The 26,210-nt window shown below is 37.6% G+C and overlaps 1 protein-coding gene across 2 annotated transcripts in view; it reads right to left on the bottom strand.

Annotated features, from left to right (window-relative positions):
* ITGA1 (integrin subunit alpha 1) overlaps positions 1 to 26,210 on the bottom strand; it is a 155,928-nt gene that overhangs the window by 49,240 nt on the left and 80,478 nt on the right. For both annotated transcript variants that reach the window (XM_033111233.1, XM_033111234.1), the window contains exons 7-9: positions 14,728 to 14,876; positions 11,004 to 11,154; positions 2,795 to 2,960 (exon numbers count right to left, since the gene is read on the bottom strand). In XM_033111233.1, coding sequence (XP_032967124.1) covers positions 2,795 to 2,960; positions 11,004 to 11,154; positions 14,728 to 14,876 — 466 coding nt within the window. The remainder of the gene's footprint in view (positions 1 to 2,794; positions 2,961 to 11,003; positions 11,155 to 14,727; positions 14,877 to 26,210) is intronic.

Below are 26,210 nucleotides of genomic sequence, written 5' to 3'. Positions count from 1 at the left end.
GAATTCCATTTTTGATACAGGGTGTAGGGATTCTGGGTTTGTATTTGCTCTATTTTCTGGCTGTGGGTATCACTGAGATCAGGAGGGGACTTTTTGACAGGGCTCTGGGCCACATGCCATTCAATCACTTTTTTTTGTTTTTAAAGATTCCGTGTCCATTTTGAAGATCTTTACTAAAACGCAGCGATAATCCAGACTACTCTATGGAAATGTGCTACTCTCAAAATCATTCACCAACCCAAAGCCACAACCTCCTGAGGGGACTGAGGGAATGTTTTTTTTAATTTGCTTTCAGTAGGGAGTTACTGATTTATGTGGCATTGCAGATAAGTTAAAAACAGAGCATCATTTTGAGAATGTCAGTCTACCCTTTTATTAATGCATGAGCATAATCAAATTTGTGGACTCAAACTTATTTACTAGTTTTTTACTGGCATAAATTTGTTAACAAATATATCAGTGATTGCCTTTTTATAACACTAGATTAAATAGGGAAATCAATCAAGAATTCAAACATCATTTAAATCTCACAAATTGCCCTTTAATTTAAATGTTTCTCCCAGTGTTTGATGGGAAAGGGAGATAGTAGACCATTTTCTGATTTTATTGGACAAGTTGCTGGCACGCTCACCTTAGTTAAGTGGCACTGTCCTTGACAAGCCGGAATTTCATAATTGCTGCTATTTACTATCTCAACATAAATGTTGGAAGGAAATGGAGATTGCCCAACTAACAAGGAAATGGGGCCCTTTCTGATCTCATTATTAAAAAAAAAAAAAATCAGAAATCGGCTAGACAAAACACTGCTTTTGGTTAGCCCTGAAAGTGCAGCAACAAAGCGGTGGGAAACATTTGTAATGTGGAGAGTTCCTTATAAAATATTTTTGTTTTTCAATATTGAGACTTCTTGGAATCTTTGGGTACTCCAATGTGCGAACTATAACTATTTCTAGGTTAGAAACTGAAAATGTCATGTAAGGCAAATTGATCCTTTCTCCATCCAACAGCTGAGATAGGCTTCATTTCTATAAGTCTTAGGTTATACTTACTTGCTTACTTAAGATAAGATTTAGAAATGAGACTGTATTGTGTTTAACTGCCTAATGTAACTCCGTATTTTTTCTTTTACATGATCTTTACAGATCATTTCTATCATATCTTGGTTCATGTTTATTAAAAAGTAAAAGTTCACAATGACTTGAAAACCTAATATAGTTCCGTAAGGAGAGCTAAGCTCACCTAGTACGTCATCTGGCGTACTAGCAATGACACTAGGATAGCTGTTGGAAGACCAAAGCCACTTAAAAGTGTCTTGTCCACAGAACATAGGCAAGCCAAGTTCTTCAGAAGCACCTGTGACTTTGGACTGACAAATAATTTGAGTGTTCAGTTTCTAAAGGCACAGGAAAAAGGAGCCCGGGCAAAAAGGGAACCAGAGAAATTCAGTCTTGATGGTCTGCAGATTTCCATCATCTAAATCAAACTTACTGCTTACTGGTTTTGATCCAGTCATAAAATCAATGGGTGAGTCATAACCAGCATTCTTTATTTTAAATTAAAAGCGAAGAGAGTAGAATGGAAGAGATGGGAAAATATCAGAGTGCATTGCATATAATAACGGTTATTTTGTGAAATTTTGTTTTACTTTATATGCATAGATGTGTGTGCACTGTGTCACAAAGCAAAATGTATTTATTATTGTGGGCCACTGCCAAAAATTGTTTGAAAGCCGTCGCTCTAAATCATTTTCTTTCTTTCTATACGTTTTAATATTCTGTCTGTTAGTCACTCTGTGCATTTTCCTTGTCACTTGATGCTTAATCAAAATGGTTCACCTTTTTTCAGTTATGTCTCCTTCCCATTTTATCTTTCTGTTTCCCATTATCAGGTTATATCAGGGAGACTAAGAAAGTGCTTTTTAAATTTCTGTTTAAGATGCAGAAACAACAGTTCTTCTGTGCGTCTTCACAAAGACAGACTCAATCGAATTTGGATGGAGCATAAAAGCAGAAATCTCTGGTGGTTTCTCCATCCTAATTGAGAAAAAAAGTCTTGTTCTCTGAATCTCCAGATTATCAGAGAATGTGAAAAAAGAGGCTTTTTCATTGGCCTGGCATAACAATTCTGATGACTTCTCTTCTGTCAGGAAAGATCCAATTTCTAAATAATTTGTTACTTGACATCTTTTTCCTAAGGCAGAGGAGGGAGTTCCATGACTCATTATCCCTAAAAGCTAGTTGCCATTGAAAAATCAAAGAAAAAATCTACAAAGCAGTGACGTGACTTAGACAAATATAGTGAACGGATGTTTTGCTGCCCTGGGACTTGAGGCAGAGTTCCATGAAGACCTTTTAAATGGGCAAGGAGCAAAATAGGAGAAAATAAATGAATAAAGAAATTGTTGCATAAGAGAAGTCCCATTAGAAGCCCAAAATGAAACAAATGAGAAAAACAAAACTTGAACTAGCATCTCCATTTTTCACACCTGTGTCACAGAAGAGAAATAAAACTCAGGGGTACATTTTTGTGCTTGCATGTCTGCACTGATTCTTGTCTCCACCAGCTCTCACATCAGCACTGCCATGTCCTTACAAAGAAAGCAGGCAGCAGACAAGGAGCTGTGTGAAACAGCCATTTATTTCAATGACAGATTTATATAAAAGGACATTGTTCCATGCTGACTATTGTACACAGTAAAAATGCATTAGCCACGTGGTAGGAATAAATACCAAAACCGCTTATATTGCATTTGAATTGTAGAGAGAGCATGCAGAATTATGAGAAATAGTCATACCTTCCAGGGCAAATATTCTTTCTCCCAGAGCTTCAACAATTGTGACTAGTGCCAATTCATCAGAGACATTGAAGAAATGCTTTTCAGTGGGCTCACTTGCAATTGATTTTATTTCCTCCACAAATTTTTCAGTGCTTAAATTTCCTCGGTTATAGCTGCCAAGAATCTAAGACACAACAAAAATGGTGAGAATATAGTTTAGATTCTATGTGTTAAATAAAAATCTCAAGCATTTTGTCAGTAAACAAGAGATTATATAGTATCTTAGCATAATGCAATTTTTATGCACTTCCACATTCTGGGAAGAGTAATTTTTAGAATATGTAGATTCCCTAATATTAACTGTTACGGACTATAATAGACACTGGAAATTTAAAGGGCAATCTTGTATATTGATGAAACTTTCTCTTGCATTTTTGTGTCCCTGTTTATTAAGAGCTGTATGTTTAAAATATGACAGTTCAAAAGTAATGTTATGGTTGCTGGACGTCTGATATATTAGTCCAGCCAGTGATGTCACTGTTTGCTGGCCAAAGCAATTAGCAAGTGAGTTTCTTGATCTTGAATAGGCAGTTCTTCCTGAAAAATCTTACCAAGGGGCAGTCCACCACATATATATTTTAAACAGATATTGGACTAAGTAGTAATCTAACTTGGCAACTTAGAACATAAACAATTGAGACTTCCTGTTTGAAACCAAATGCTCAAGACAGAGACTTTTTGTTTTTTAATAAAGAGAGTCAGGAATTATCTGTTATAGTTAACCATAATTATTTAGAAGTCCTAAAGTTTTTCTGAAATATTTAGTTTCCTTTTTAAAGTAAGGTTTATCAAGATCTAATTTACATACAGTGAAATTCCTTTTTAGATATACAATTCTGAGTTTTGACAAATCTATTAGTTGTGTCACTGCCACATCTAGATGTGGAATATTTCTATCACCCCAAAAAGTTCCCTCTTGCTCCTTTCTAGCCAATCTCCTCCCCAAACCCTTCACAGTTACCTATTTTCTGTCCTTCTAGTTTTGCTTTTTCCAGAATGTTATATTTAAGGAATCATATAGTATATAGCTTTTTGTGTCTGGTTTCTTTTCCTTTGAACAATGCTTTTGAGAGTCATCCCTGTTACCTCGTGTATCAGAAGTTCAGTCCTTTTTATTGCCAGGTAGGACTCTGGTATATAGAAGCATCACAGTTCATTTATTGAGGACATTTGGGTTGTTTTTAGTTTCAAGTGATTATGAGTAAAGCTGCTATAAATACTTATACATAGGTATTTGTATGGACATATGTTTTCTTTTCTTTTGAGTAAAGACCTAGGAGTGAGAGTGCTATGTTCTATAGTTAGTATATGTCTAACTTTCTAAGAAACCGACAAACTGTTTTCCAGAGTGACTGTTCCATTTTGCCATTTTTTACCATTCCCACCAGCAATGTATGAAAGATCCAATTGCTTTGCATCCTTGTCAACACTTGGTATTATCAGGTTTTTTTTCTGTTTGTTTGTATCAGTTTTAGCAATTTCATTAGTGTGTAGTAGTATCTCATTTAATTTACATTTCCCTAATGACTAATGATATTGAGACCCTTTCATGTGTTTATTTGCCATAGTATTTCTTCTTTGGTGTGGTGTCTGTTTAAATCTGTTGACCATTAAAAAAAAAAAAGGATTGTTTATTTTCCTGTTATTGAGTTGGGGAATTTTGTATATACTCGTATCTTGGATACAGTCCTCTATGTGTTTTGCAAATATTTTCTTCCAGTTTGTGAGTTGTCTTTCCTTTTCTTAATAGTAGTTGAAGCGCAGAAGTGTTTATTTTGATGAACTCCAACTAATATTTTTTCTTTTATGGTTTGTACTTTTTCTGCCTAAAAATTTAGTTTTTAATGTAAACATTTTAAAAATTTAATTTTAATATGAAAATAAATGTTCAAGTTGAAGTAAATAAAAATTCCTTTTAAAAACAATATGTAAATTAAAAATCCAAAATAAATTTAAAAACCACACATATAAATAGGACCTAATTCTATTTTTATATTGCATAAAAATGGCATTAAGAAAATGGCATTTTTGCCTTTCTATGGAAATGAAAAAAAAATGTTGTGGAGAGAATTTTTAAGAAAGAAAAAGGAAAAATGTGTACCATTATTTTTTGTCTAGTAGATTAGGTATTCCACCTTATTTTCACTTAAATGTGTTTTTAAAAGTTTTTTTCTTTTTTAAAAAAAACGAAAACACTTTTATAACAAGATAAATGTTTAGTTTTTACCTCATTGCAAATGTTACTTGAAGATTATTATCTTAGTTTTTACATTCTTTGTCAGTATTTATAGAGTATTTATGAAAATAACCCAAACTGAAAACAACCTAAATGTCCACAGAGTATAGAATGAATTGTGGTATATTCACAATGGAAGATAATATTAAAATAGGATGAATCACCAATACACAAATATCATGGATAATCATTACGTTGAGTGAAAAGCTTAACACAAAAGAGCACATACTGTATGATTTCATTTATATAAAATACAATAGGCAACTTCAGTTTTGGTGGTATAAGTCATACCAGTGGTTGCTATAGAAGGTGCATATTAAAAAAAAAAAGGATAGCACAAAGGAACTTTCTGAGGGTGATGGAAATGTTCTATTTCTTGATTGGGGTGTCAGTTATGAAGGAGTATACAATTGTCAAAATTTACCAAATTGATTTTGTACAGTTTTCACATTAAAATATTGCATTTCACTGCATGTATTACCTCAACTTAAAAAAAAATGAAAGAATTATTAATATAATGCCATGTAATAATATGGATGAATCTTAATATAACATTAAGTTTTAAACATTTCAAAATATTTTGATACCTTTTTAAAATAAAGTTAAAACAAGGAAGCCTTTTTAAAATTTATTTTTTTCTGATATGGATAGACACTAAAAGATTATTTGGAGAAGGAGAGCAAGAGATGGTGAGTATAGGATTTGGATTGATGGTTATGAGGTGGAGGAAGGCAGGTGGTGAATGTGGTCTGATTAAGTTGTCAGAGGACAAAGCTAGCTCCATTTTGAGTGGTACAATGATGGATGTTTATAATGTTATTAAAATAACTATGCAGGTACAATTATAAACCCAGAAACAAGGTGACAGTCTCTGAGAAATCCTGAGAATGTCTCTTACACCAAAGAGCACAATTAATCCAATTCTGTGCTCTGGGAATTGAAAAATCAAAGGTAAGCCCTGTGCTAGGTTATTGCTTGACTACTTTTTTTTTTTTTTGAGATTTTATTGGGGGAGGGGAACAGGACTTTATTGGGGAACAGTGTGTACTTCCAGGACTTTTTATTTTTCTAAGTCAAGTTGTTGTCCTTTCAATCTTAGTTGTGGGCAGCTCACCTCCAGGTCCAGTTGCCGTTGCTAGTTGCAGGGGGCGCAGCCCACCATCCCTTGCGGGAGTCGAGGAATCGAACCAGCAACCTTGTGGTTGAGAGCCCACTGGCCCATGTGGGAATCGAACCGGCAGCCTTAGGAGTTAGGAGCATGGAGCTCTAACCGCCTGAGCCACCGGGCCGGCCCATTGCTTGACTATTTTTTGAATATCTGACTCTTTCGGGAGAAGGAGAATCGTGTCTTACAGTGTCCATGAAGACAACAGAATTTAGAATTTTCTAGCTTTTCTTTCCATGTTTAAATGATAGTCATAGATTTCTCTGGCATCATTAAAAACAGAGAGTTCTATGGTGCCTTCTAAGTCCTGTTGCAAAACAGACATGAAATAGTCTCCAACCACAGAGGAGCATGACGGACTGGGTGGATGGTGGACACGTAGGTGGGCCCAGGGGCATCAGTCTAGAACGCACTGGGCCTTTGGTCAACCCCCCACCCCACAACCACCGCCACCTGCTCCCACATCTATACGTATATTTTAAATGGTAGATATAGAACGTTAGATTTAAAAACTGATATTTTTTATTAAGAAGGTACAGCTTCTCATTTGTAGAAAGTTAGAAAAGAACTAAAATTACTGTTTTAAGTGTTGCTGTTTGTAATCTACAAGATACTTGTTTGTGTCATAAAAACCCATAAGGGTTTATTTAGATCAACGACTGAATAATCACTATAATGCACACCAAATGTTAACGTGATAATAGGAGCTGTGCACTAGCTAGTCGGGCAGGCAGTGCAATGGGTCTCAAAGTCTCCTTCCTTGCGAAAAGGCGGTGGGGCGGGGGTTGTTATTCCTGGTTCCATACTGGAGGACCACAGGTCATCCCGTGTCTGAACACCAGGGTCTTCCTGTGTTCGATGCCAAGTGCATCCCTCAGAGCACCCTTGTCAGTTTCTTAGCTCCTTTACCTGTAACACGTGTTCGTGAGGCATCCTGCCCTAACGTCTGGGAAGAACTCTGAATTGCTTTGAAGAAGTGCCCCATTTAGGAAAACTGGAGCTGAGTCTTAAGGGAATCGGTTCACTATTTGGGTAGCTTTTTGATTTTTGAACTTACTCTCAACTACTATGTCCAGACTTGAGGTAGGAAGGTCTTTACCAAGAATTTAAAAATTGTACAGAACACAAAACTCACTTCCTGCCTACTTGGCAGATAAGCAAATGCCAAACAGCAGAAGGGTTTACATTTGAACAAAGACGTCTGGTGCTTTCCCTACTGCAGCTTCTCGTTGGGGGAAGAGAATGGAAAGGATACTAGAGAATTGTCCAGACATGGACAGAAAACCCAAGGGCCACTTGTTCTTACTACATTGAACATATCCTCTCTCATTTAGAAAACAATTAAGATACTCTTCTTACAATTGGGTATCTCACCACATTTGGATGTACCTGCTCCAGAGTAAGCTGGTGTGAGTCTCCAAGCTCCAGGGTCTCTATTCCATCTGTGATGTGAATTCAGGATAACTGGGGCTTTGCTCAACACCTCAATCTCTGGAATTGTCTGCAGATACCGTTGGGTGCCTTTTTTTGCCAACAGTTTTGCAATGCGTGGATTTTTTTTTTTTTTTTTAAGATTCATACAAATTCTGCATGTTGTGAAGCCCTCTGAGTCCCCAATGATTTACCTTATTTATTCCATAAATTTGCTGACATCCTGGGCTGAAAAGTCACCATCTTTCCCCCTGGCTCACATTTAACATATTCTAGACTCAGTGTCACACTGACACGTTTAACTTCCATTTCACATATAAATTGATGCAGTTGAAAATACAAATAAAAATTCTAAAGACTTTTGGATCATACATGATTGAAGTTCTTAGTTATGATGTAAATATTATCAGACATTTAGTGCTCTGTGTGACAGTACAGAGACAAATGTATAAAGTTCAATGGGAGGAAATGCTCAAATGACATACCTAGAAAACAAAAACAAAATGTCTAACTGCAATATGGGAGTATACTTTTAGGAGAAAATACAAGAGAAAAAATTTCCAGGAATTACCGTGATTTTATTCCAGTTTGAACTATTTTGCATCATAGAATAAAAATAAAAATAAAGAGAAATGTATTTTGATCCTTCGCCCAAGGGTATGGTAGCTTGTAAAAACATTATTTTCTACGAATGAGAAGAGATGCACAATAACACATAAATTACTCCTGTTTCACTTAATACAAATATGTCAAGCCCAGGCATTTGGTGTTCTGCTAATATTTACCTGAAATAGATATGAGAATTGAAGCTCCCTTGAGGCAGATGTGTCAAATGTAAAGTGTACAATTCATTTACATGTAGATCAGTGCCTTTTGTGTGCAAATGAATGAAATTCTGAGACACTTTCCAACCTCTCTCATTTTCATTTGAATGCTGTAGGTGATTCACAACCATTACAGTCCCAGCCATTATCATTTAAGATTAGAATCTGAATCTAAAACAGGTTCTTGCTAGCAATGTCTAATATCCTCAAGTGACAGAATAGAGACATGGAATAGAGAGCTCAAACCAGCTCAGGACCTTCACCAGATCTGATTGTTTAACAGGAAATGTTTGGAATTGTGTCACAGAGTGCTCATAGTTAGTTTTAGTAGTCAATCCTTTTTGGGTGTTATCTCTCCCCAAAACATATCAGAATGGTGTTGAGGATCAAATGGTGGGTATAAAAAGATGGAGGTAAAAAACATTCCAGGTGATACCTGGCCAGACCCCCAGGTAGATTTGGTAATGTGTAGCATGAACGATCTTGAGAAGTGCCTAAAACCTTCCTGTGTGAATGCAATAAGAAAGGAAGTGAAATAACCGTCTTGTTTCCTAGTTTGGTGCAAACTAAAAAATACAAGATTCACTGGGGAAAAGAAATATAAATTGGGAAAATAACAAATAAGTATTGCTAAAATAAAATTTTCTTATACATTTTTACTGATACCATTTTGAAGAGCAATTTGATAATATATAATTCGCTGATTAAAATGGGAATGGAGCTCAGGGTTTTATGTTTCTCCAGGAAGATTAATACAATTATATGACATCTTTGTGACCAGATAGGAAGCAAAGTATGAATTATGAACTAGAAATCCAACAGAGGGAAACATAATTATTTAAGGGTAAGAAATACTGAACATGTAGTCAGAAACAAACAAGTGACAGAAGATTCACCTAAAATTAAGAAGTCATCTTTTGATAGATAGTTTCTAGTGAAGTTTTCCTAATGTTGTTAATACTGCCGATGGTTAATTCAGTTTGCAGCTTACATCTATGGTACCTGTGATGCTACACTATATTCTCTGGGAGGGAAGCTGAACAAATGCTATAATAGTACCTTTGGTACCCAGTTGCCTGGGACAAAGTGGACATGCAGTGGCTTTGCACAATGAAGAGACCAGCCATAGCCTCTAACTGTGCACAGTGTGAAGGATGGGCCAAAGGGAATTATTCTCAACCACGGAAGAGACTGAAATAGTTATACTACTGGGGAGGTAATAACGGATTGAATAATAGTTGGCGAAAGATAATTTATAGAAGTAACAAAAAGAGGAAAGAGAGAAATAATGATTTATTTATATTTTTGTATGTTGTACCCCAAATGGAAAAGAAAATGTTGCAGTCAGAATTTATCACTGCTTATAATTTAGTGAAAGGGTTAGAAATAAAAGCTGGATGCGGCTGTAAAGGTTCTTAAACTGCGAGTAGATTTTATAGTGTATGGGGGAATTTCTGAAGGTTTCTAAGCAAGAGGGTAACATAATTTATCTCTAAGATAACTTCTAGTTCTAAAACACTATGATTTTATTATTTCATGGTTGCAAACGCCTGGAAGTAAAGATCCTTAAGAAAAAGTAATATTGTACTAGATGTTTTTACAGTCATTATCCCACTGATTTTTTTATTTGACAGAGCGAAAGAGAAACAATATTACCTTATTTTGCAGGTAAGCTGAAGCTCAGAGTATTAAGTAACTTATCCACTGTCACAGAGCCAGCCCATGGCTATGGCAAAGGTAGAATTTGAACAAAGTTCTTTCTGGCTCCAAACTATAGTTTGCTCTACCCTTCCCTGCTCCAACCCTTCTACTTCTCACTTCTGGAAAATGTCCGTGACTCCTTTGTTGTTTTAAGGTTATGACACATAATGGTACATGCTTAGTATCTCTTTGCTGGTATTCTTTTTGCTCTGGTACAAAAGGAGGGTGAGATGGAGAGGAATGTGGTGCTCTTTGGAGGCTGGGGGAGTGAGTGGAAACCGGTGAGGACAGCCCTGCAGCACCATCCAGAGACTGTGGCAGCAGGAAAGAGACATGGGGGCCTGGGGATTAAAAGACCAGGGCAGTGGGTCATATGAGTCCAGAGAGGAGTCTACAGACTTGGTCATGTGGTCTACAGCCACGGGGGCCCTGCCCCTTGGTTTCCTTATTCATAACCTGGGGGAAATGAAAGCTACTTTACTCTCTGGGATGCCATGAGGGATAAGGAAAGGTACGTAGGACATGGATATAAGAAAACATTGTCAATTACAGAGTGCTGTCTCTGTAAGTGGCAATTTAAAATTATTTCCCAGATTTGAAAGACAGAAATTTTATGTCTCTTTTTCTGAATGTCCTTCTCTTTGGGGTAGCACCATGAAAATGAATCCTGCCTGCACAGAGTTTACCTCCACATGGAGAAGTTTCTCCTTTTCAACCTTGTTTGTGTAACTTCCGTAAAATATTCAGGATATGCATACAGCTTTAGTCTCTACACCAGAGTTGGAAAGCTGTGTGTAGCCATGTACTTACAGCTATGGAAAACCGCTGAATGTTTTCATCTTCACAGTCTTGGATGACCTTATTCAGCCGATGGTTGTCATGCGACTCTCCATCAGTCACAATTACCATGACTTTTTTAACGCCCCTTCGGGCACCCCGGGCTTCAGTGAAAGCTTCTTTCCTGAAATAATCGCAGACAAAAGAGAAGCAAATAAAGCACCACCCTGGGGTTAGGCAAAGCATAAACAAAATGGAAACCGACCAATCTAGGTAGCTCAGGGCTTTCCCTCCAAGATCAACATTGACGCCCATTGTTCAAGCTGGGAGGCACGATGATCATTATTTGCAATCGTTTTAGATTAATCCCAGAGGATGGAGAGGTCACCATTTTGCTAATCACCATATATCCCTTGTACAAAAGGCAGCAGTGTTTCATTCTTTGGAAACTTCAAAGGCAGGGTGTGACTGGCGCATACAACAGATTTAGAAAAGGTCAGATCTCAAATACTCTCCCAGCCACTCCTTTCTCTATCAAATCTCCTCCTCTTGCTTGACAGGCCTCTTTTTTTCTGCTTTTGGCAGCAGCTTTTGCTTGAGTCCTCACTTGCCCCACACCTCTGGTATTCATAGAATAGCTTGGAAATCCTCTGAACTAAGGATGGGAGACGGGAGAAAACAGAATATTTGTACGGCTGTGAGTGCTTGAGAGTGCTTTTGGGTATGGGGGAGGGGACAGTCAGACACAGGAATAAAAGACTGCAGATGGCAGTGGTCTGAGTCAGGGACAGAGCTGGGTTACAGGGGCAAGAGGGATTGGGATAGCTATGAAAGATTTGGTCTGAACTAGGGTTCAGCACACAGGTAGCTGAGGGTGGGGTGGGAAGAAATGGCCTAGGGAGTAAGGAAAAATGCTATAGCAAAGAGAGGAATTTTGATTTAATTCAAAGAGGATTTATAGAAAGAGATAGAAGATAGGGAAAATGGACAATTTTTGTTTTGTGTTTTCATACACACACACACACACACACACACACACACACAGCCACACTTTCCTCCTCTATTACTTTCTTTTACTCAACTCACTTTCCTCTCTGGGGTCTTGGAAAAGAAGAGTACGTTTTACTTAGAACTGAAACAATAAAACAATTTCATATAACAGTATTTTTCAAATTTTGATATAAATTGCAGTAATCATTGCACTGAATGGCCATTTACATACTTTATTTGGGTCATGAGGACAAATAGCTGCAGTTTGGGATATGCCAAAGAGATATATGCCTTAAACTAACCTTCCAAACAGTTTGCACAGCATACATTAATTTTACCATAGATGCACAGTAAATGTACAATAGTGGGTATTTTGTGTGAGCAAAGGGATTTTATCTGTGATTATTTTTCTTTTAATAGGACTTAAAGCAAATATGACAAGATGTTAACAACTGTTTTGATTCTGTTTGATGCATAGATAGCATTTTGTTGTATTGTTTTTATATTTCCAATTATTCATAAAATTTTCAAAAGAAAAATATGTTAAAAAAAAGTAGTGATCACTGAGGAACTGTGTCTCTGCTCTCTACACTATGCAAATAGATTTTCTGACTTCTTTATATGCACAAGCAAAGGTGAAAACAGATGTTAAAGGCTAGTATCTAAATGAAGTTTGGACATAGACATCATGAGAGTCAGTCCTTTTTATAGCTCTAATTCCTTAGAGGATCACCAAAACTTCCTAATTCTCTTGAAGATCAAGCCATAACTGAACAAACATCAGCTGAGGGAGATGATTAAAAGAGCTTCCTGATTTTCTTTAAAGAAAATCAGGCAGCTCTAAAATTGGAACTGGCTTTACGTCCTGTAAGAGTAGCCATTGGCAAAACTGCTGAATACACCCTTTCTGTTTTAAATCTCTTCAGCAAACTGCCCTTCACCCCCAAATACCACCACCCAGTGTTCTTACTTCACATTCAACATTGACCTCCCTGCATGCTTTTAAACATGAAAATGTCTTTGGAGAATCCCTTTCTTTGGGATAGGAGAATCCTTGCCTTACGTAATGCCTTACGATTAAACACTGTGGACCTATTGAAAAGAAAGAAAATGTGGGATAGGGATAAGGGAACACAGACATGTTTTGAACTGGGAGACACTGAAAATGGAAGTAGAGGATTCTAAAAAAAAAAAAAAAAAAAAAAGAAATATTGTTTGCAACTGGCCCAGCCTGAAAGGAATAAAGAGCAATTAAAAATATGCTTAAGCATGAAAAACTAATGTACAAGAAGACTACTTAGTCATACCATATGGAGTTTTATTTATTTATAAAACTCAATAAACTCTGTGTCCTACAGCTAGACCCTCTGTGAGACACACAGGCCAAAACCATATAGGGACATGGTATTCAACGTGGTATTTATGCAGAAGCAAAAGCAGCCAGAATATTTCTTCAGTTAGTTTTCAGAGATGAATATTCATTCTTCAGCGGTTGCCTTTGGAAAATACACAGCTCCCACGGTGCAGAGCTTTCAAAGAGCACCTTGATTTGCTTTGAATGTGTGGTCACATTCAGTCAATTACTTCAGAGGCCGCATTCAGAACACCTAAACATATGCACTCTTCATGCATGCAAATTGGTGATTCTACCGGCAGGTAAATGCGAAATCAGCCATCTGTTTGTGGTTATTTTCTCTTGGGCCCCATATAACTAGAACCACATGCTTTCCCAACATTTATGAATCTAAAGCTGCACAGGAAATTTAAAAGTTTTGAATATTCAACTCGTTCGTTGGAGTATCCATATTAATCATTTTAATCCCCTTAAAACACTGATCTTAGCAGGCAGGTGAAGTATTGGCAATTAGCTCTTCAGAATCAGGTGAGAATCCAGAAGTTGAAGGCACTTAACAAAAGGCTCCTTAACATCAGTCAAATTATTTGTTAGATTTCCTGTGATTTTGGTATTGTTTAGTGTTTGTTCATAAGCTTACTAGCTTTAATGGTGACTGAGGTGAAAAACAAGAAAAGAGTTGAAATCGGAAACAATACTGAAAAGGAAGTGTTCTACATTGTAAAAAAAAGGACAAGTTCTGTATGTTCACAGAAGGAAGTTCAACCACAGAGTGGATTACGTGCTCTCCGTGAAGGAAACTGCAGAAGGGAGGAAGCAAGGGATGTAAATTGGAGGGAATTTGGAGAAAGTAAGAAAGAAGAAAGAATGAGCATTACAAATGAGGAAATCCTTTCTACTTCTTTCAATCTTTGCACTGAAAATGGTTGCAAATAAGGTAATATTGTATTTGGCCTCTTAAAAACTTTTTTGAGAGCTTCAATAATGCTAAATCAACTATTTTTAAATTATAGGCATACTAGAATATATATATATATACTGTAGAAGTGGTCTAACCACTTTTTTTTCTTTTTTAGATTGAGACTTGTAGAAGTGGAAAACAAAGAATAAAGGGAAAAGATAGTCACTCATAGCATGTCTTATTACCCAAGAACATGAGGCAGTAGACGCCAGTGATTTTTGATTGATTTTCCATCCATTAAACCCTTGGAATAAAAAATAAGAGGAGTGGTGAGATTGTGCTACAGAAAAACCTGATTCTGTAACTATGAGCTAATATCAGCTGAATCTAGTTTTAAACAAGATGGCTTTAAATATTGCCAAGGCAAATGTTCAATCAACACTCCAGTGGGCTAGATCGTGAACAGTTACTTTTGTACAGTCTTTTACTCTGGTTTATTTTTAACCGTGTACCTTGCTGTGTCTATTCCAAGGGCTGTCATAGTCTGGCGTCCACCTCTCTGGACTATTTTATTTGCCGCAACCAGTACCTCTTCCGTCGACGAGTAGGTATTGAGGTTGAACTCATGGGTGACGTTTTCTCCATACTGTACAATTCCAACCTGAAATATCAAGGCATTGTGAGTTAGCTACCTAGCAATATTCCCTGTTTCCGTTTTGCTCAGTTTAAACATGTAGACCAGATGTAATACATTGTAGTCTTTCAGATGAATTTAAAAATCTATGAGTACAAAAATCCTTCTACTTTGACAGCAATAATCATTGCCATTGTGGATATTCATAACCTGAAGAACAAAAATGGAGGTGCTGTTACCAAATTTCTCCAATGATTGGTTTTATCTCTTCAACAGTTTTTACTGAATGACTCTGGTGGGCCTTGGGGGGTAGAATGTGAAACATACTGATAGGGTTTCTGCCTTTATTTTCATGGGGCTTCTAAAACTAGAAGGAGAGCAAGATTAAGCACATGATCACCCAAATACATGTATGTTCAACTGCCAACTCTGAAGAGGGCTGTAACAGAAAAGCTGTTATCAGCAAGTATAACCTAAGGCCCTAATTTAAAATGGGGGCTCAGGGAAGGACTTTCAGGAGTAATATTTAATAGGTGCTAGGAGGGCCTGTCCTGGATGGTGGCTGAGAAGTAGGATGGGGTCAAGAAAGGAACTGTGTATCTGAAGAAGCTGAGGTAGGGAAGAGGGAGGCTCACTGCCTTTCTTTCTGTAGACCAGGCTGGCCCAGGCTGTGAGGGGAGTGTGGAGCTAGGGGAGGCTAGCTGAGAAAGCAGCAGATGGATCTGGGAAGGGCACACGCGTGCGTCGCGCTGTATATAGCTCAGCCGTGGCTTCGTTTCTCTCAGACCAGCCCTTCTCCCACCACTTTTTCTTGTCCTCTGTCTTCCCTCTCTTACTGCCTTCCTCCTTTCATTCCCTCTTTACTACAGATTGGCTAATGTAGGCAGAGCCACCATAAAGTAAAACAATAAAGGTAACATACCTCCAGATTCAATTTCTCTTGATCCATAGTCCTCTCCCCACCCAGAGATACCCAGTATACTTACCATTTTTCTACACACTTCTTTAAAGGTTGATGTGAACCAATAAACTAATCTACATCAAGAATTATGCCTGAAGATACTTTTTGTTTTGCCTTTCTACCCCAAAATTAAAGACTCAAAGAATTCTTTACCCAAAAGGGATTTCTTTTCAGGTAGGAATTCCGGGCACTTTGTTTCTTGGGTAGGGGACATAAGTAGAGACAGGGCTGCCTTCTTTCAAAGCAGTCGCCCATTGGTAAAGTTGCCTCTGGTACAGGCTTTAGAGAGAACCCTATTTCCAAGTGGAACAAAGAATCAGCATTTACCTTACCAGGCTCCCCTGCTGATAGCACTGTCGTTAGACATCTTTAGGCTTAATTATATGTCTGTTGCTTTATCAATACATTTCCACAGTTAGGTCCTTTTGGAAACCAAAGGCATACTCTCGTGTATGCAGAAACAAACAAGAAAACCTCCAATTTAAAATAATCTTTATTATCTTTGAGCTACCTTCAAGAGTACACTAGACATCTGTAACAATTATGCCTAAATAAGAATACTATCATGCATTTTTATGACATTCTTTAAAACATTCTTTCCTAATTTATTAAAATGATAGTAACAGAAATTACTATCACATCTGATAAATGAGGAAATAGTTTAAAAAACTCACTCCCCACAGTGAAGGGGCAGAAGGGGGTGCAGTCCACGATGCGTAACCTTTATCCCAGGGCTCTATCCATCACTCTACTTCCTCTCAACAAAAATGCACTTCCTTAGTATCTCCCCCTTCTCTAGTCCCCTCATCCTGCTCGCTTCTGCCAAATACTGCTGTCACTTCATGGCTACTGAATGAATTCAATTAGCTAGCCAGCTAATTGAGACATGCTAGAGAATATAATAAAGTTCAGAAACAAACAAATAAAGAGATCATATTTTAAAAATAAATAAATAGAACCTATTAATCTTTCCTGAGAGCTGCTCAATCAGGTATGAGATAAATAAGAAGTGACTAGAGAATATGTGACAGTGTAAAATAAGGTACACCGTACACTAAATGAACCTGTTGAAAGGACCTGCTTAATCCATGTCCAGGCTAGCTCTGCTCTTCCATAAATGTATCTTTCACCTAATATCTGTCACCGTCTGTCTCAAGACTGTGTGCTATTATAATTGGAATGAAGATGAAGAGAAGTCCCTTTGAGAATAAGGTAGGAAACAACCAACTAATTGCACAAAAAATAAAATGGATGAGGACACACCTATGACTTCAATTCAGGTTATTTCTTTGTCTTATAATTAAATGTTATCTATTATTCTCTACATAGAATTAAAATCATTTTCCCAGTCAACCCTTACAACTTTTAGTTAGTAATCCAGGGAGACACTGAATTATTATTAAGGGGAATCATGGAGGTTTGACATTGTCTTTGTGTATATAAATGTTCAGTATAAATAAAGATGAAATGATTTTGTTACTTAGATAATCATTATACCTTATTTTAGGTAACAAGAAAATAAATGCTGCTGTGAAAGTTAATTGCTCATCCATCTGAGACATCTTACAGAGCTGGTTTTGTTTTTATTTTCCTTTGTTTTTGTTTGATTAAGCAAGAAGCTAAAGAATTTTAAAAATTGTCACTCGTGTCATTATTCTTGGACATTTTATTACTTGGATGAATCTATTGAACACCCTAGTCTCTCGTTTCTTTGACTTCCTCGGCTTAAGTAATGTTTTCCTCTAGCTCATCTATGTCATCCGTTCCCAAGGTCATATACTTGACCTTGTCATCTGGAAAAATTGCAGCACCTCAATGTCAATTTCTGACCATTAACTTCAGCTTATTTACCTAGTATATCTAATTCATTCCTTGACCACATCAAGACTTCCAATTAATTCATAGATCGTACTTTTTTTTTTTCGTACCTAGCCTAGATTCCATGATCCATCACCACAATCATTTACTTGCAAACATTTAACTTTTTAACCTTTTCTTCCCTCCATTAACTCACTTGGCTAACTTCCAACTCTGGCGAAGTCCAAATATTTCCTTCTGTGTGTGCTTCTGTGACACTGAGTGCTGCTAGACAAAACTCACACAACTTGTAGACTGGTCTCACTTTCAAGTTAGGACCATGGATCTCAAATAGGATTTCACAAAGCACTGCCCAACAGCCCCCTAATTTTTGTTAATGAGTGCACTTTGCTTCCATTTATTCAATTCAATCAAATTCTAGACATAAGCTGTTAACTCCTCAGGAAAAAGGGAGTTATTTGACTCACACAAAGAGAGGTGGAAGTCACACTAACTAAACAAGGATGCTTTGTGCCATGATATTTTACATTTACAACACATTTTACATATCTTATAGAATTTACTATAAATGATTGCATTATCTGGACAAATTATCTTTACACCAGAAATAGCAGAGAATTTTTAGCACCTTAATAGGTCAGAGATTAGTGCTTTCTATCTTCTCATCTATCTAGCTAGCTATTTCTCTACCTCTCCATCATCTCTCTCTATGTACTTAACAAATATATCACGTCTATAAGCTTGTTCTTTGTAAATGTTAAGGTATGGGAACTTGTAACTGCCTGTCCCTCACCTTTTCTTTATACTTTGCTCTAACAACTCCACCTGAGCTTCTCTTCAGATGACTGCCCTTGGGCTGCTGGAGCTGCTTTGTCCCAAAGGTTCAAAAAGCCAGAAGTGCCTGTAAGTTTTCTCCTGCCTGACCCTGGGCCCTGCTCCACAGGTAATGTCTGAGTGCAGGCAATGAAAAACCAGCCTTTTGACTCAACTTGGACCCTTCCAGATCAGGCTGGGGCCTTGATTTCACCTCAAATCACACCCTTATTTGTCCTCTGTTGCCACTCTGTTTTGCTACCCAAAATCCCTTACTATTTTACTAAAGGAAGCACTCTGCCACTTGACTCCTCTCTTGGGGTTTGCTTTTGGGAAATGGGGCCTCAGGCAGCTATTATCTACGTTTCTTCATTTCTCCTTTAGCCCGGGCCAGACATCATTGCCTAGAACCAGACCATGTCAGGGGTTGGTCTCCACTGCTGAAGTCCCTCTTTCCACCTCCACTCTCCTCAAATCCTTCTACATATTAATGGCAGGTTACCTGTCTTGATGTTCTGCTTCTATCACATAACCTCCTTGTTCAAAAATCTCCAGTAACTCTCCATTGCCTATATCAGTGACTCTGAAATATGCTTTAAAAGATAATTTTTATTCCAATTAAAATAGAAAACAGATAAAACTTCAAGTTGCTACTTGAAATACTAGGCCTGTTGGTTAAAGTGCTGTTTTCTTCCCCTGACTCTCAGTCACTCAACAGTCTGACCCTACCTTCTCTGTCCTCCCTCCTTCATTTTGAGGACTCCGCAATACGAACTCTACGCCTACCAAATCCCCTTCCTTATCGCTCCAACTAAGTGGAATTCTACCCATTCTGTAAGATTCAAGTTTCACTTTCTCTGCAAAACGTTCCCCACCTAGTCGCCATACTGATCTTCCCCTTCTCTGAAATCTGAAGCAAGCTTGTCCGTTCTGCTCCGCTGAGTACTGCACCCTTCTCAACTGTTTTGTATGCATGCTTTATCTTCCCAACTACATCATGAGTTCTGAAGGGGCAAGCAGGGATAAAGAACATGGACTATGTCATAGCTTTTGGTATTCTCTTATCCATTCCCACTGTTTTGCTTTGCTCACAGTTGACCCTCATACATTCTTACTCCATGACTGTAGCATTTCACACGAGCAAGTAGAGAACTGAGATAGGACGGAAATAATGATAAGCAGAAAAAGAGAGATACAAAGAAGTGTGGGAAATGAGAAGAGTGGGCAGTGGAAACTCAAATCTCAGGGAAATGACATTTAGTGTAGGTCCCTGGCTGATACTGGACTTTAGGAATCAGATAGAGTAATGCCCAGAAAAGTGTGCCATTTATTAATTTTCATCACAGGAAAATGGTCATATCACAAAACAAATATCTGTAATGCTTTGCTGAGCATTGGTAAAACACAGGTCAATACAAATAGTTTCAGTCTGAGCTTAGTGTATAATTTAAGGCACATGAAGTAGATTCGTACTAGTATAATGTGTATGGATGTGCATGCAACAGAATCAAATAAGTGTGAGAATTAAAGACTAAGGTAAAAAGTGAGCTAAGTGGTGAATACACATCGCGAGGAGGCTGAAGAGAGGGAATCAAAAACACATCCACTGTCTCACGTTGACAAGCCTATGCAGGAAGAGAGGAAGCTTCCTGATACCCCGGTAAAGAAGAGGCAACAGGTTATGCAAGGAATGCAGGAGAAAGCAGGGCAGTCTGGAGCCTGGAAAATATGTCAGGATGATAAAGGATTTAAATGATTCTAGAAATGGAGAAAAAAGAAAAAAGCAACAGCCATCAAGTTGACTTGGAGTAACCGATCGCACTGGAAACCGGAGAGTGGAAGTTAAGGAGGGAGCAGGTGAGAAGTAATGGGGTGGACGGAGTCTAGGCATTTGTGCTGAAGGGAAATCAGTAAGCAAGGTGACAGCTACTAGAGCAACTGGGTTCGATGTGGACTTGACTTCAAAAGGGAGAATGGAAAGAGGAGCTTATGGCATCAGCAAAGGAGTCGATGAAGACGGTCACAATAGACACCTATAAAGGGATGTAAGTCACAAGGAGAAGGAACAGTTACTTTTCAGAGACAAATGGAAGGGATGCCTTTACCTCCTGGGGAGATCCAATTTGAACTTCTTAATTAAGTAGAACAAAAGATAGGCATATAATTACAATCTAAGGCCAAAGAGGCCTAAGAGCTGATTCAGGCTATAACATAAACCAGGCACACAACTGGCTGAGGATTCTGTTATATGAACAAGACGTGTGTATCACTTCATTGAACCTTCCACATAAACACTAGATGTATAATCCTTCTTTAGCTAACCCCCAAACTAATATCCCCTTATCTATTTTGCAGGGAATACAAGCATACTTTTTTATGTTACTAGGTATGATTTTAAAAAGAGAGTTCCATGGCCAAGTGATCTTAAAAAGCAATGGGTAACACAAAGTTAAACATGCGTCTTTAGGGCAGGAGTCCTCCCCTCTGTTTCTCTGTCTCTGTCATTATCATCTGTCTGTCTCTGTATTTTTCCCTCTGCTAGTTACATTAAGAAAAAAAAAAGTGCCACAAATTTCAAATGGTCCAAAAGAGCAAGGCTTTCGTTTACTCCTGTCCCCAATTTCTCTACTCCAACTCATAAATAAGTACTTTGGCAAATGTTCTCAGTCTCTAATATGAAAACATACATTGTGAGTCACAAATTGGAAGACCTGATGTATTTTATTCTTATTTAAGGGAATTTGTGTGTGTGTGTGTGAGGAACATATTCAACACCTCAAATAACATAACTTGGAAAACATTTGCTTTATGATATTAAGAGTTACCTGCTTGTAAAGATCAATGAATTGTTCTCTTCATTCATCCTTGTTATATTTATGATACTCTGTCATTCACTGTAATTATATAAATATAAGCTTTTGCCTCATTTCAAGGTTGGAAGTTTTTTTAGGGGGGTGGATTGGGAACAAAGTTCTAGAGTTTTTTTTTTTTATATTGCCCATGACACCTAGCATAATACTTAATAAGATACTTCATAAATATCTGCTGAACTAAAATGAACTAATTACCCAAATGGCTTCATTTCTTTCAGGGATAGAGATGAAAGAGGAGGCACATGAATGTGAAGAATATAAAAGGAAGGGCACTGTTAGAAATCACTGAAAGGAGGGCCTTACTGATTTTCTCTCATGAAACTTAAAGTCACAACAGATTGACAAGGGAGTTCAAGAAAGAGAATGTTTAACATAGCTATTAAGTATGTTGAGTCAATGAGTTTTGAAGGAGTGGAATTATTCACTCATTTAGAATTATACTATTACCTTATACTGTTCATCAGAGTTATAACAGTAGCACCTACATTTTAATGCCCGGCAGAACTAAGTTGCTGGGCTTTCGTCAACAGTTGACATTATCAAATCAATGGCTTTTTTAGGGGAATAAAGACAGGGTAAAACAATGAAGTTTTCCATGTTTCCATAAGATGCACAATTTATACTTCCTTTTACCAAACTATGGTACAAAGTTTGGTAAAGATGCATGTACTGCCATTAAGTCAGTGTTGGAATGTGAAGATAGTAAAGGCTGCACTCCAAGTTAGCTGTCAGCACAAGCCATTTTGAGGCTGTTCCTGAAAACAGGCTTCACCTTTGTTACTATGAAAAAGGACATACATGGGACTGTTTCACAAGTAGAGTGAGTCCTCAGAAACATTAAGAAAGTTGATAGAAGATAGATATAGGTACTAGGAAAAGGGTGTCTTTAGCTGGCTTCTCGCTTCATAGAAGATGGTACAATAAAATATGGATCCATGTTCAAAAATGCAAGGATAGGAAATTTGAAAGTGTTTTGGAGAAGAGAGAAGTCTGTGGCAGAAATCAGAGTAGAGGTGAGTGGGGCTCAAAGAGGGAACACTTATGAAGAAAAGCCTGAAACCCAATGTAAAGGGGTGTCTGGGGGGATTCCCCACAAGCAAGTGTCTTTTAGCTCAAAGACTTCATGAAGCAGAGAGAGAGATGGCAGTCACTACAATAATGATTTTCAACTCGAGGAGAAATGAAAAACCGCAGGAATTACATTTTCCCTATGTAAACAATTTGCCTCCTATGTGCTAGGCAATAACATAAAACTCCGAACTGTATACTATAGGGAAAGGATTAAGGCAAAATGCTGTCATTGTGGAATTTACAGTCCACCAAGAGACAGACACATGAAACAAAACGTGACACTACAGAGTGATGGATGAGAGCAATAAGCGAAGGGTGTGCAAATACTGTGGGAACATGGGAGGGGAGGGAAATCTTCTTGGGAAGAATGGGTAGAATAATCATAGAAAATGACAGAGAAAGTGACATTTGACCTGAGTCTAAGAAGTTCACCTAGTACCTAAGGCTGGCGTGGAGAAGGGCACAGGAGGCAGAGGAAATCATGTGAGCTTAGAACAACATGTTCAGGAAAGGCCAGGGTGAGGAGAAGAAGCTGTGGGGCAAGAAAAGAGGTGGGCACTGGGGAGGCAGGAGGCAGTGGGCATGACTGGCCCCAGGTGACAAATGTCTTATAGTCCACTGGAGAGATTGGATATTATTCAGCAGGCAGCAATAATATATTTGTGTAAAGGGACATGCCATGATCTGAACTTTACCTTGGAAAGATAATTCAGGTGAGTGATGGATGGAGGTAGGAGAGAACGGAGTCCAGGAGGCTGATGAGTCAGAAGATTCACACCACGTTCAGAAACTATTGCCTGATTGACAAGGAAATGGCTGCATGGCTCAATCAGCCTTCTTTTCAGACTTCAAAACAATGAATCACACCTCGTATTTAAGACTTCTAGGGAAATGGCCATAAAATGTGCAGTAAAAGGAAAGCTAAATAATATTCCTAAAATTTAATTAAATTCTCTCTTTCGTTTTGCCTGGTTTAATGTTATGCTGCACTCTTGATGTGAACAATCTAGACATTGTTCCATTAGTATATTTCACTTTTATATCAAGCCTCACAATTTACTGGTTTTATTTAGGGTAATGTACTCGTATTTGGCATATTTATATCATTCTCATTTATTATTAAAAGCAATGTTACATTTATGTATTGAGGATCAATAAGACCTTCATAATGTTTATACCATCATATTTTTTATGGAAAGCTCAGAGTGTTTCAGGTTTGCTTTTATAGGTGGTTTTTTAAAAGGCAATTTTATAGCTTTTACCCTGTCTTGGGTAAAAAACTGGTTTACAAAAATTCCTTGACGATGTTTGCAAAAGTCTTAATGGGACCACACAGAAACATGGAAGAAACTTTTAATAACTACAGTTGTCCCTCTGTCCACTAGGGACATGTGCTGAGACCCCCATGGATGCTGAACCAGTGGATATCATGAGTAATACCGAACCCTATACATACTTTGTTTTTTCCTGTACATACTTACTCATGATAAAGTTTAATTTATAAATTAGGCACAATAAGAGATTAACAACAATAACTAATAGTAAAGTAGAACAATTAAAACAATATATTGTAATAAAAGTTATGTGAATGTGGTCTCTCTCTCTCCAAATGTCTTATTATACTGTATATACAGTATGAATACACGGGGCAAAGGGATGATTCACGTCCTGGGTGGGGACAGAGCAGAACGGTGAGACTTTATCACACTACTCAGAACAGCTTGCAATTTAAAATGTATGAATCATTTATTTCTGAAATTTTCTATTTAATATTTTTTGGACTGCAGTTGACCACAGTAACTAAAACTGGGGGGAGCAAAACTGCAGCTAGGGGAGGATTACTGTATTTCGAATTAATGTTTCTGTTCTGTCACGGGTGTTGCATTTCCCCAATGTATCCTAAGTGTCATATGGAAACTTTCATGCAAGGTTTTTATTTACCTGCCTGCTGTTCTCCTTCCATTTCCCCCTCCCTTTCTCCTTCCTTTCCTTTCTTCCTTTTTTTTTTTTTCTTTGTGGAGGTGACAATCACTATGGAATGTTTCATATCCCTGAGACTGCCTTTCAACATTTGCAATTGCTTAATGAAAAATAGATGACTGCAGAGAATAGGCCATCATAGTTGATCTTTACCTGTTGTACCAAGTGTGTAAATGTAATCGATATAACAAACAGGAACTCATGAAATACACAGCAGTTCCCTCCTTATCTGCAGTTTTGCTTTCAGTGGTTTCAGTTATACCTGGTCAACATTGAAAGGAAAATTCCAGAAATAAACAACGCATAAATTTTAAATTGCATGTTGTTCTGAGTGGCGTGATGGAATCTCATGACATCCTTCTCCATCCAGCCCAGGACGTGAATCATCCCTTTGTCCAGTGTACCCACGCTGTGAACCCTATCCATCTACTAGTTACTTAATAGCCATATCTGTTATCAGATTGACTGTCTTGGTTTCACAGGCTTGTGTTCAAGCAGCCATTATTTTACTTAGTAATGGCCCTAAAATGCAAGAGTAATGATGCTGGTAATTTGGATATGCCAAAGAGAAGCCCTAAAGTGCTTCCTTTAGTGAAAGGGTGAATGCAGTATAATAAGATGGTTTGAGAGAGAGACCACATTCACATAACTTTTATTACAGAATATTGTTATAATTGTTCTATTTTAGTTTAGCTTCTTGTTCATCTTTTACTGTGCCTAACTTATAAATTAAACTTTATGATAGGTATATATATATATAATATATATATATATATATATATTATATATATATATATATACCTATGATAAAGTTTAATTTATATATATATATATATATATATATATATATATGACAAAAACATAGTATATATAAGGTTTAGTACTATCCATGGTTTCAGGCATTTTGGGAGTCCTAGAAAGTATCTCCCATGAATAAGGAGGACTACTGTAATCAGAATGCAATTTATTTTGCCCTTAAAACTTATTTATGGTGAAGCTGTTCCACTTTTCCTTGATGGAAAGATAAATGTCTTATGATTTTTCTTATTCTCCATTTTAAAATGTCTGTTAATTAAAAAGTCCTATATTTTAATTTTGGTTGTACCACATGAAATTGCTGTATTTGTAGGTCAACAAATGATCAAATAGCAACAATTTCATATGGTTCATCCTAAATTGAAATAAAACCAACAAGACGAGCCATTAGTGTTGATTTATAATGAAGTCTACCCCTCACCCCCTACTAAAGTTTACAGGAGGTGAGAAAAATACAGGTCAGAAGGGGCATGGCTGGCTGTTCCCACTCATGTCCCCTTAGATTGCTCACTAGAGTTTCTGACCTTTCCAGGGACAGGGGTAGGGAAGATAAATAAAGAGTATAGAAACTCCTACTTGACTGGTAGTACGCAGATGTTAACAGGTGTTTACAACTTTCTTATATGTTCTTTGGGAGTCTCCCCTCATCTCTACCATTGCCTGAGTGAATGCATTTCATTACTGCAGTGTGTAGAAATCAGGGCTATCTTTTGCTTTCCTGGGCAGAGACCCCCACTCACTTGCAGGAGATTCTACAGACAGGACCTAATATGACCCCCTGATGCTCCATGGCAAACACACACATTCTTCATATTGACAAACTCGGGAGTGTAGGCCGATCCCAGTGCAGCTACCGCTGCTTTGACTTGCCTGTCAGTGGCTAGGCAGCTGCTGTCTCACCTTTAGATATTTCAGGCAGGAATCAGAAACTCACTGGTCAACTGTGAGTTTCAACTCTAGTCAACACATACCAAGCTCATTGTATGATCCCATTGAAGCCTTTCTCACTAGACTCTTTCTACAGAGAAA

The sequence above is a fragment of the Rhinolophus ferrumequinum genome, chromosome 7, assembly GCF_004115265.2.
Source record: "Rhinolophus ferrumequinum isolate MPI-CBG mRhiFer1 chromosome 7, mRhiFer1_v1.p, whole genome shotgun sequence".
Lineage (NCBI taxonomy): Eukaryota > Metazoa > Chordata > Mammalia > Chiroptera > Rhinolophidae > Rhinolophus > Rhinolophus ferrumequinum.
This window is presented reverse-complemented; position numbering and strand designations above follow the sequence as displayed.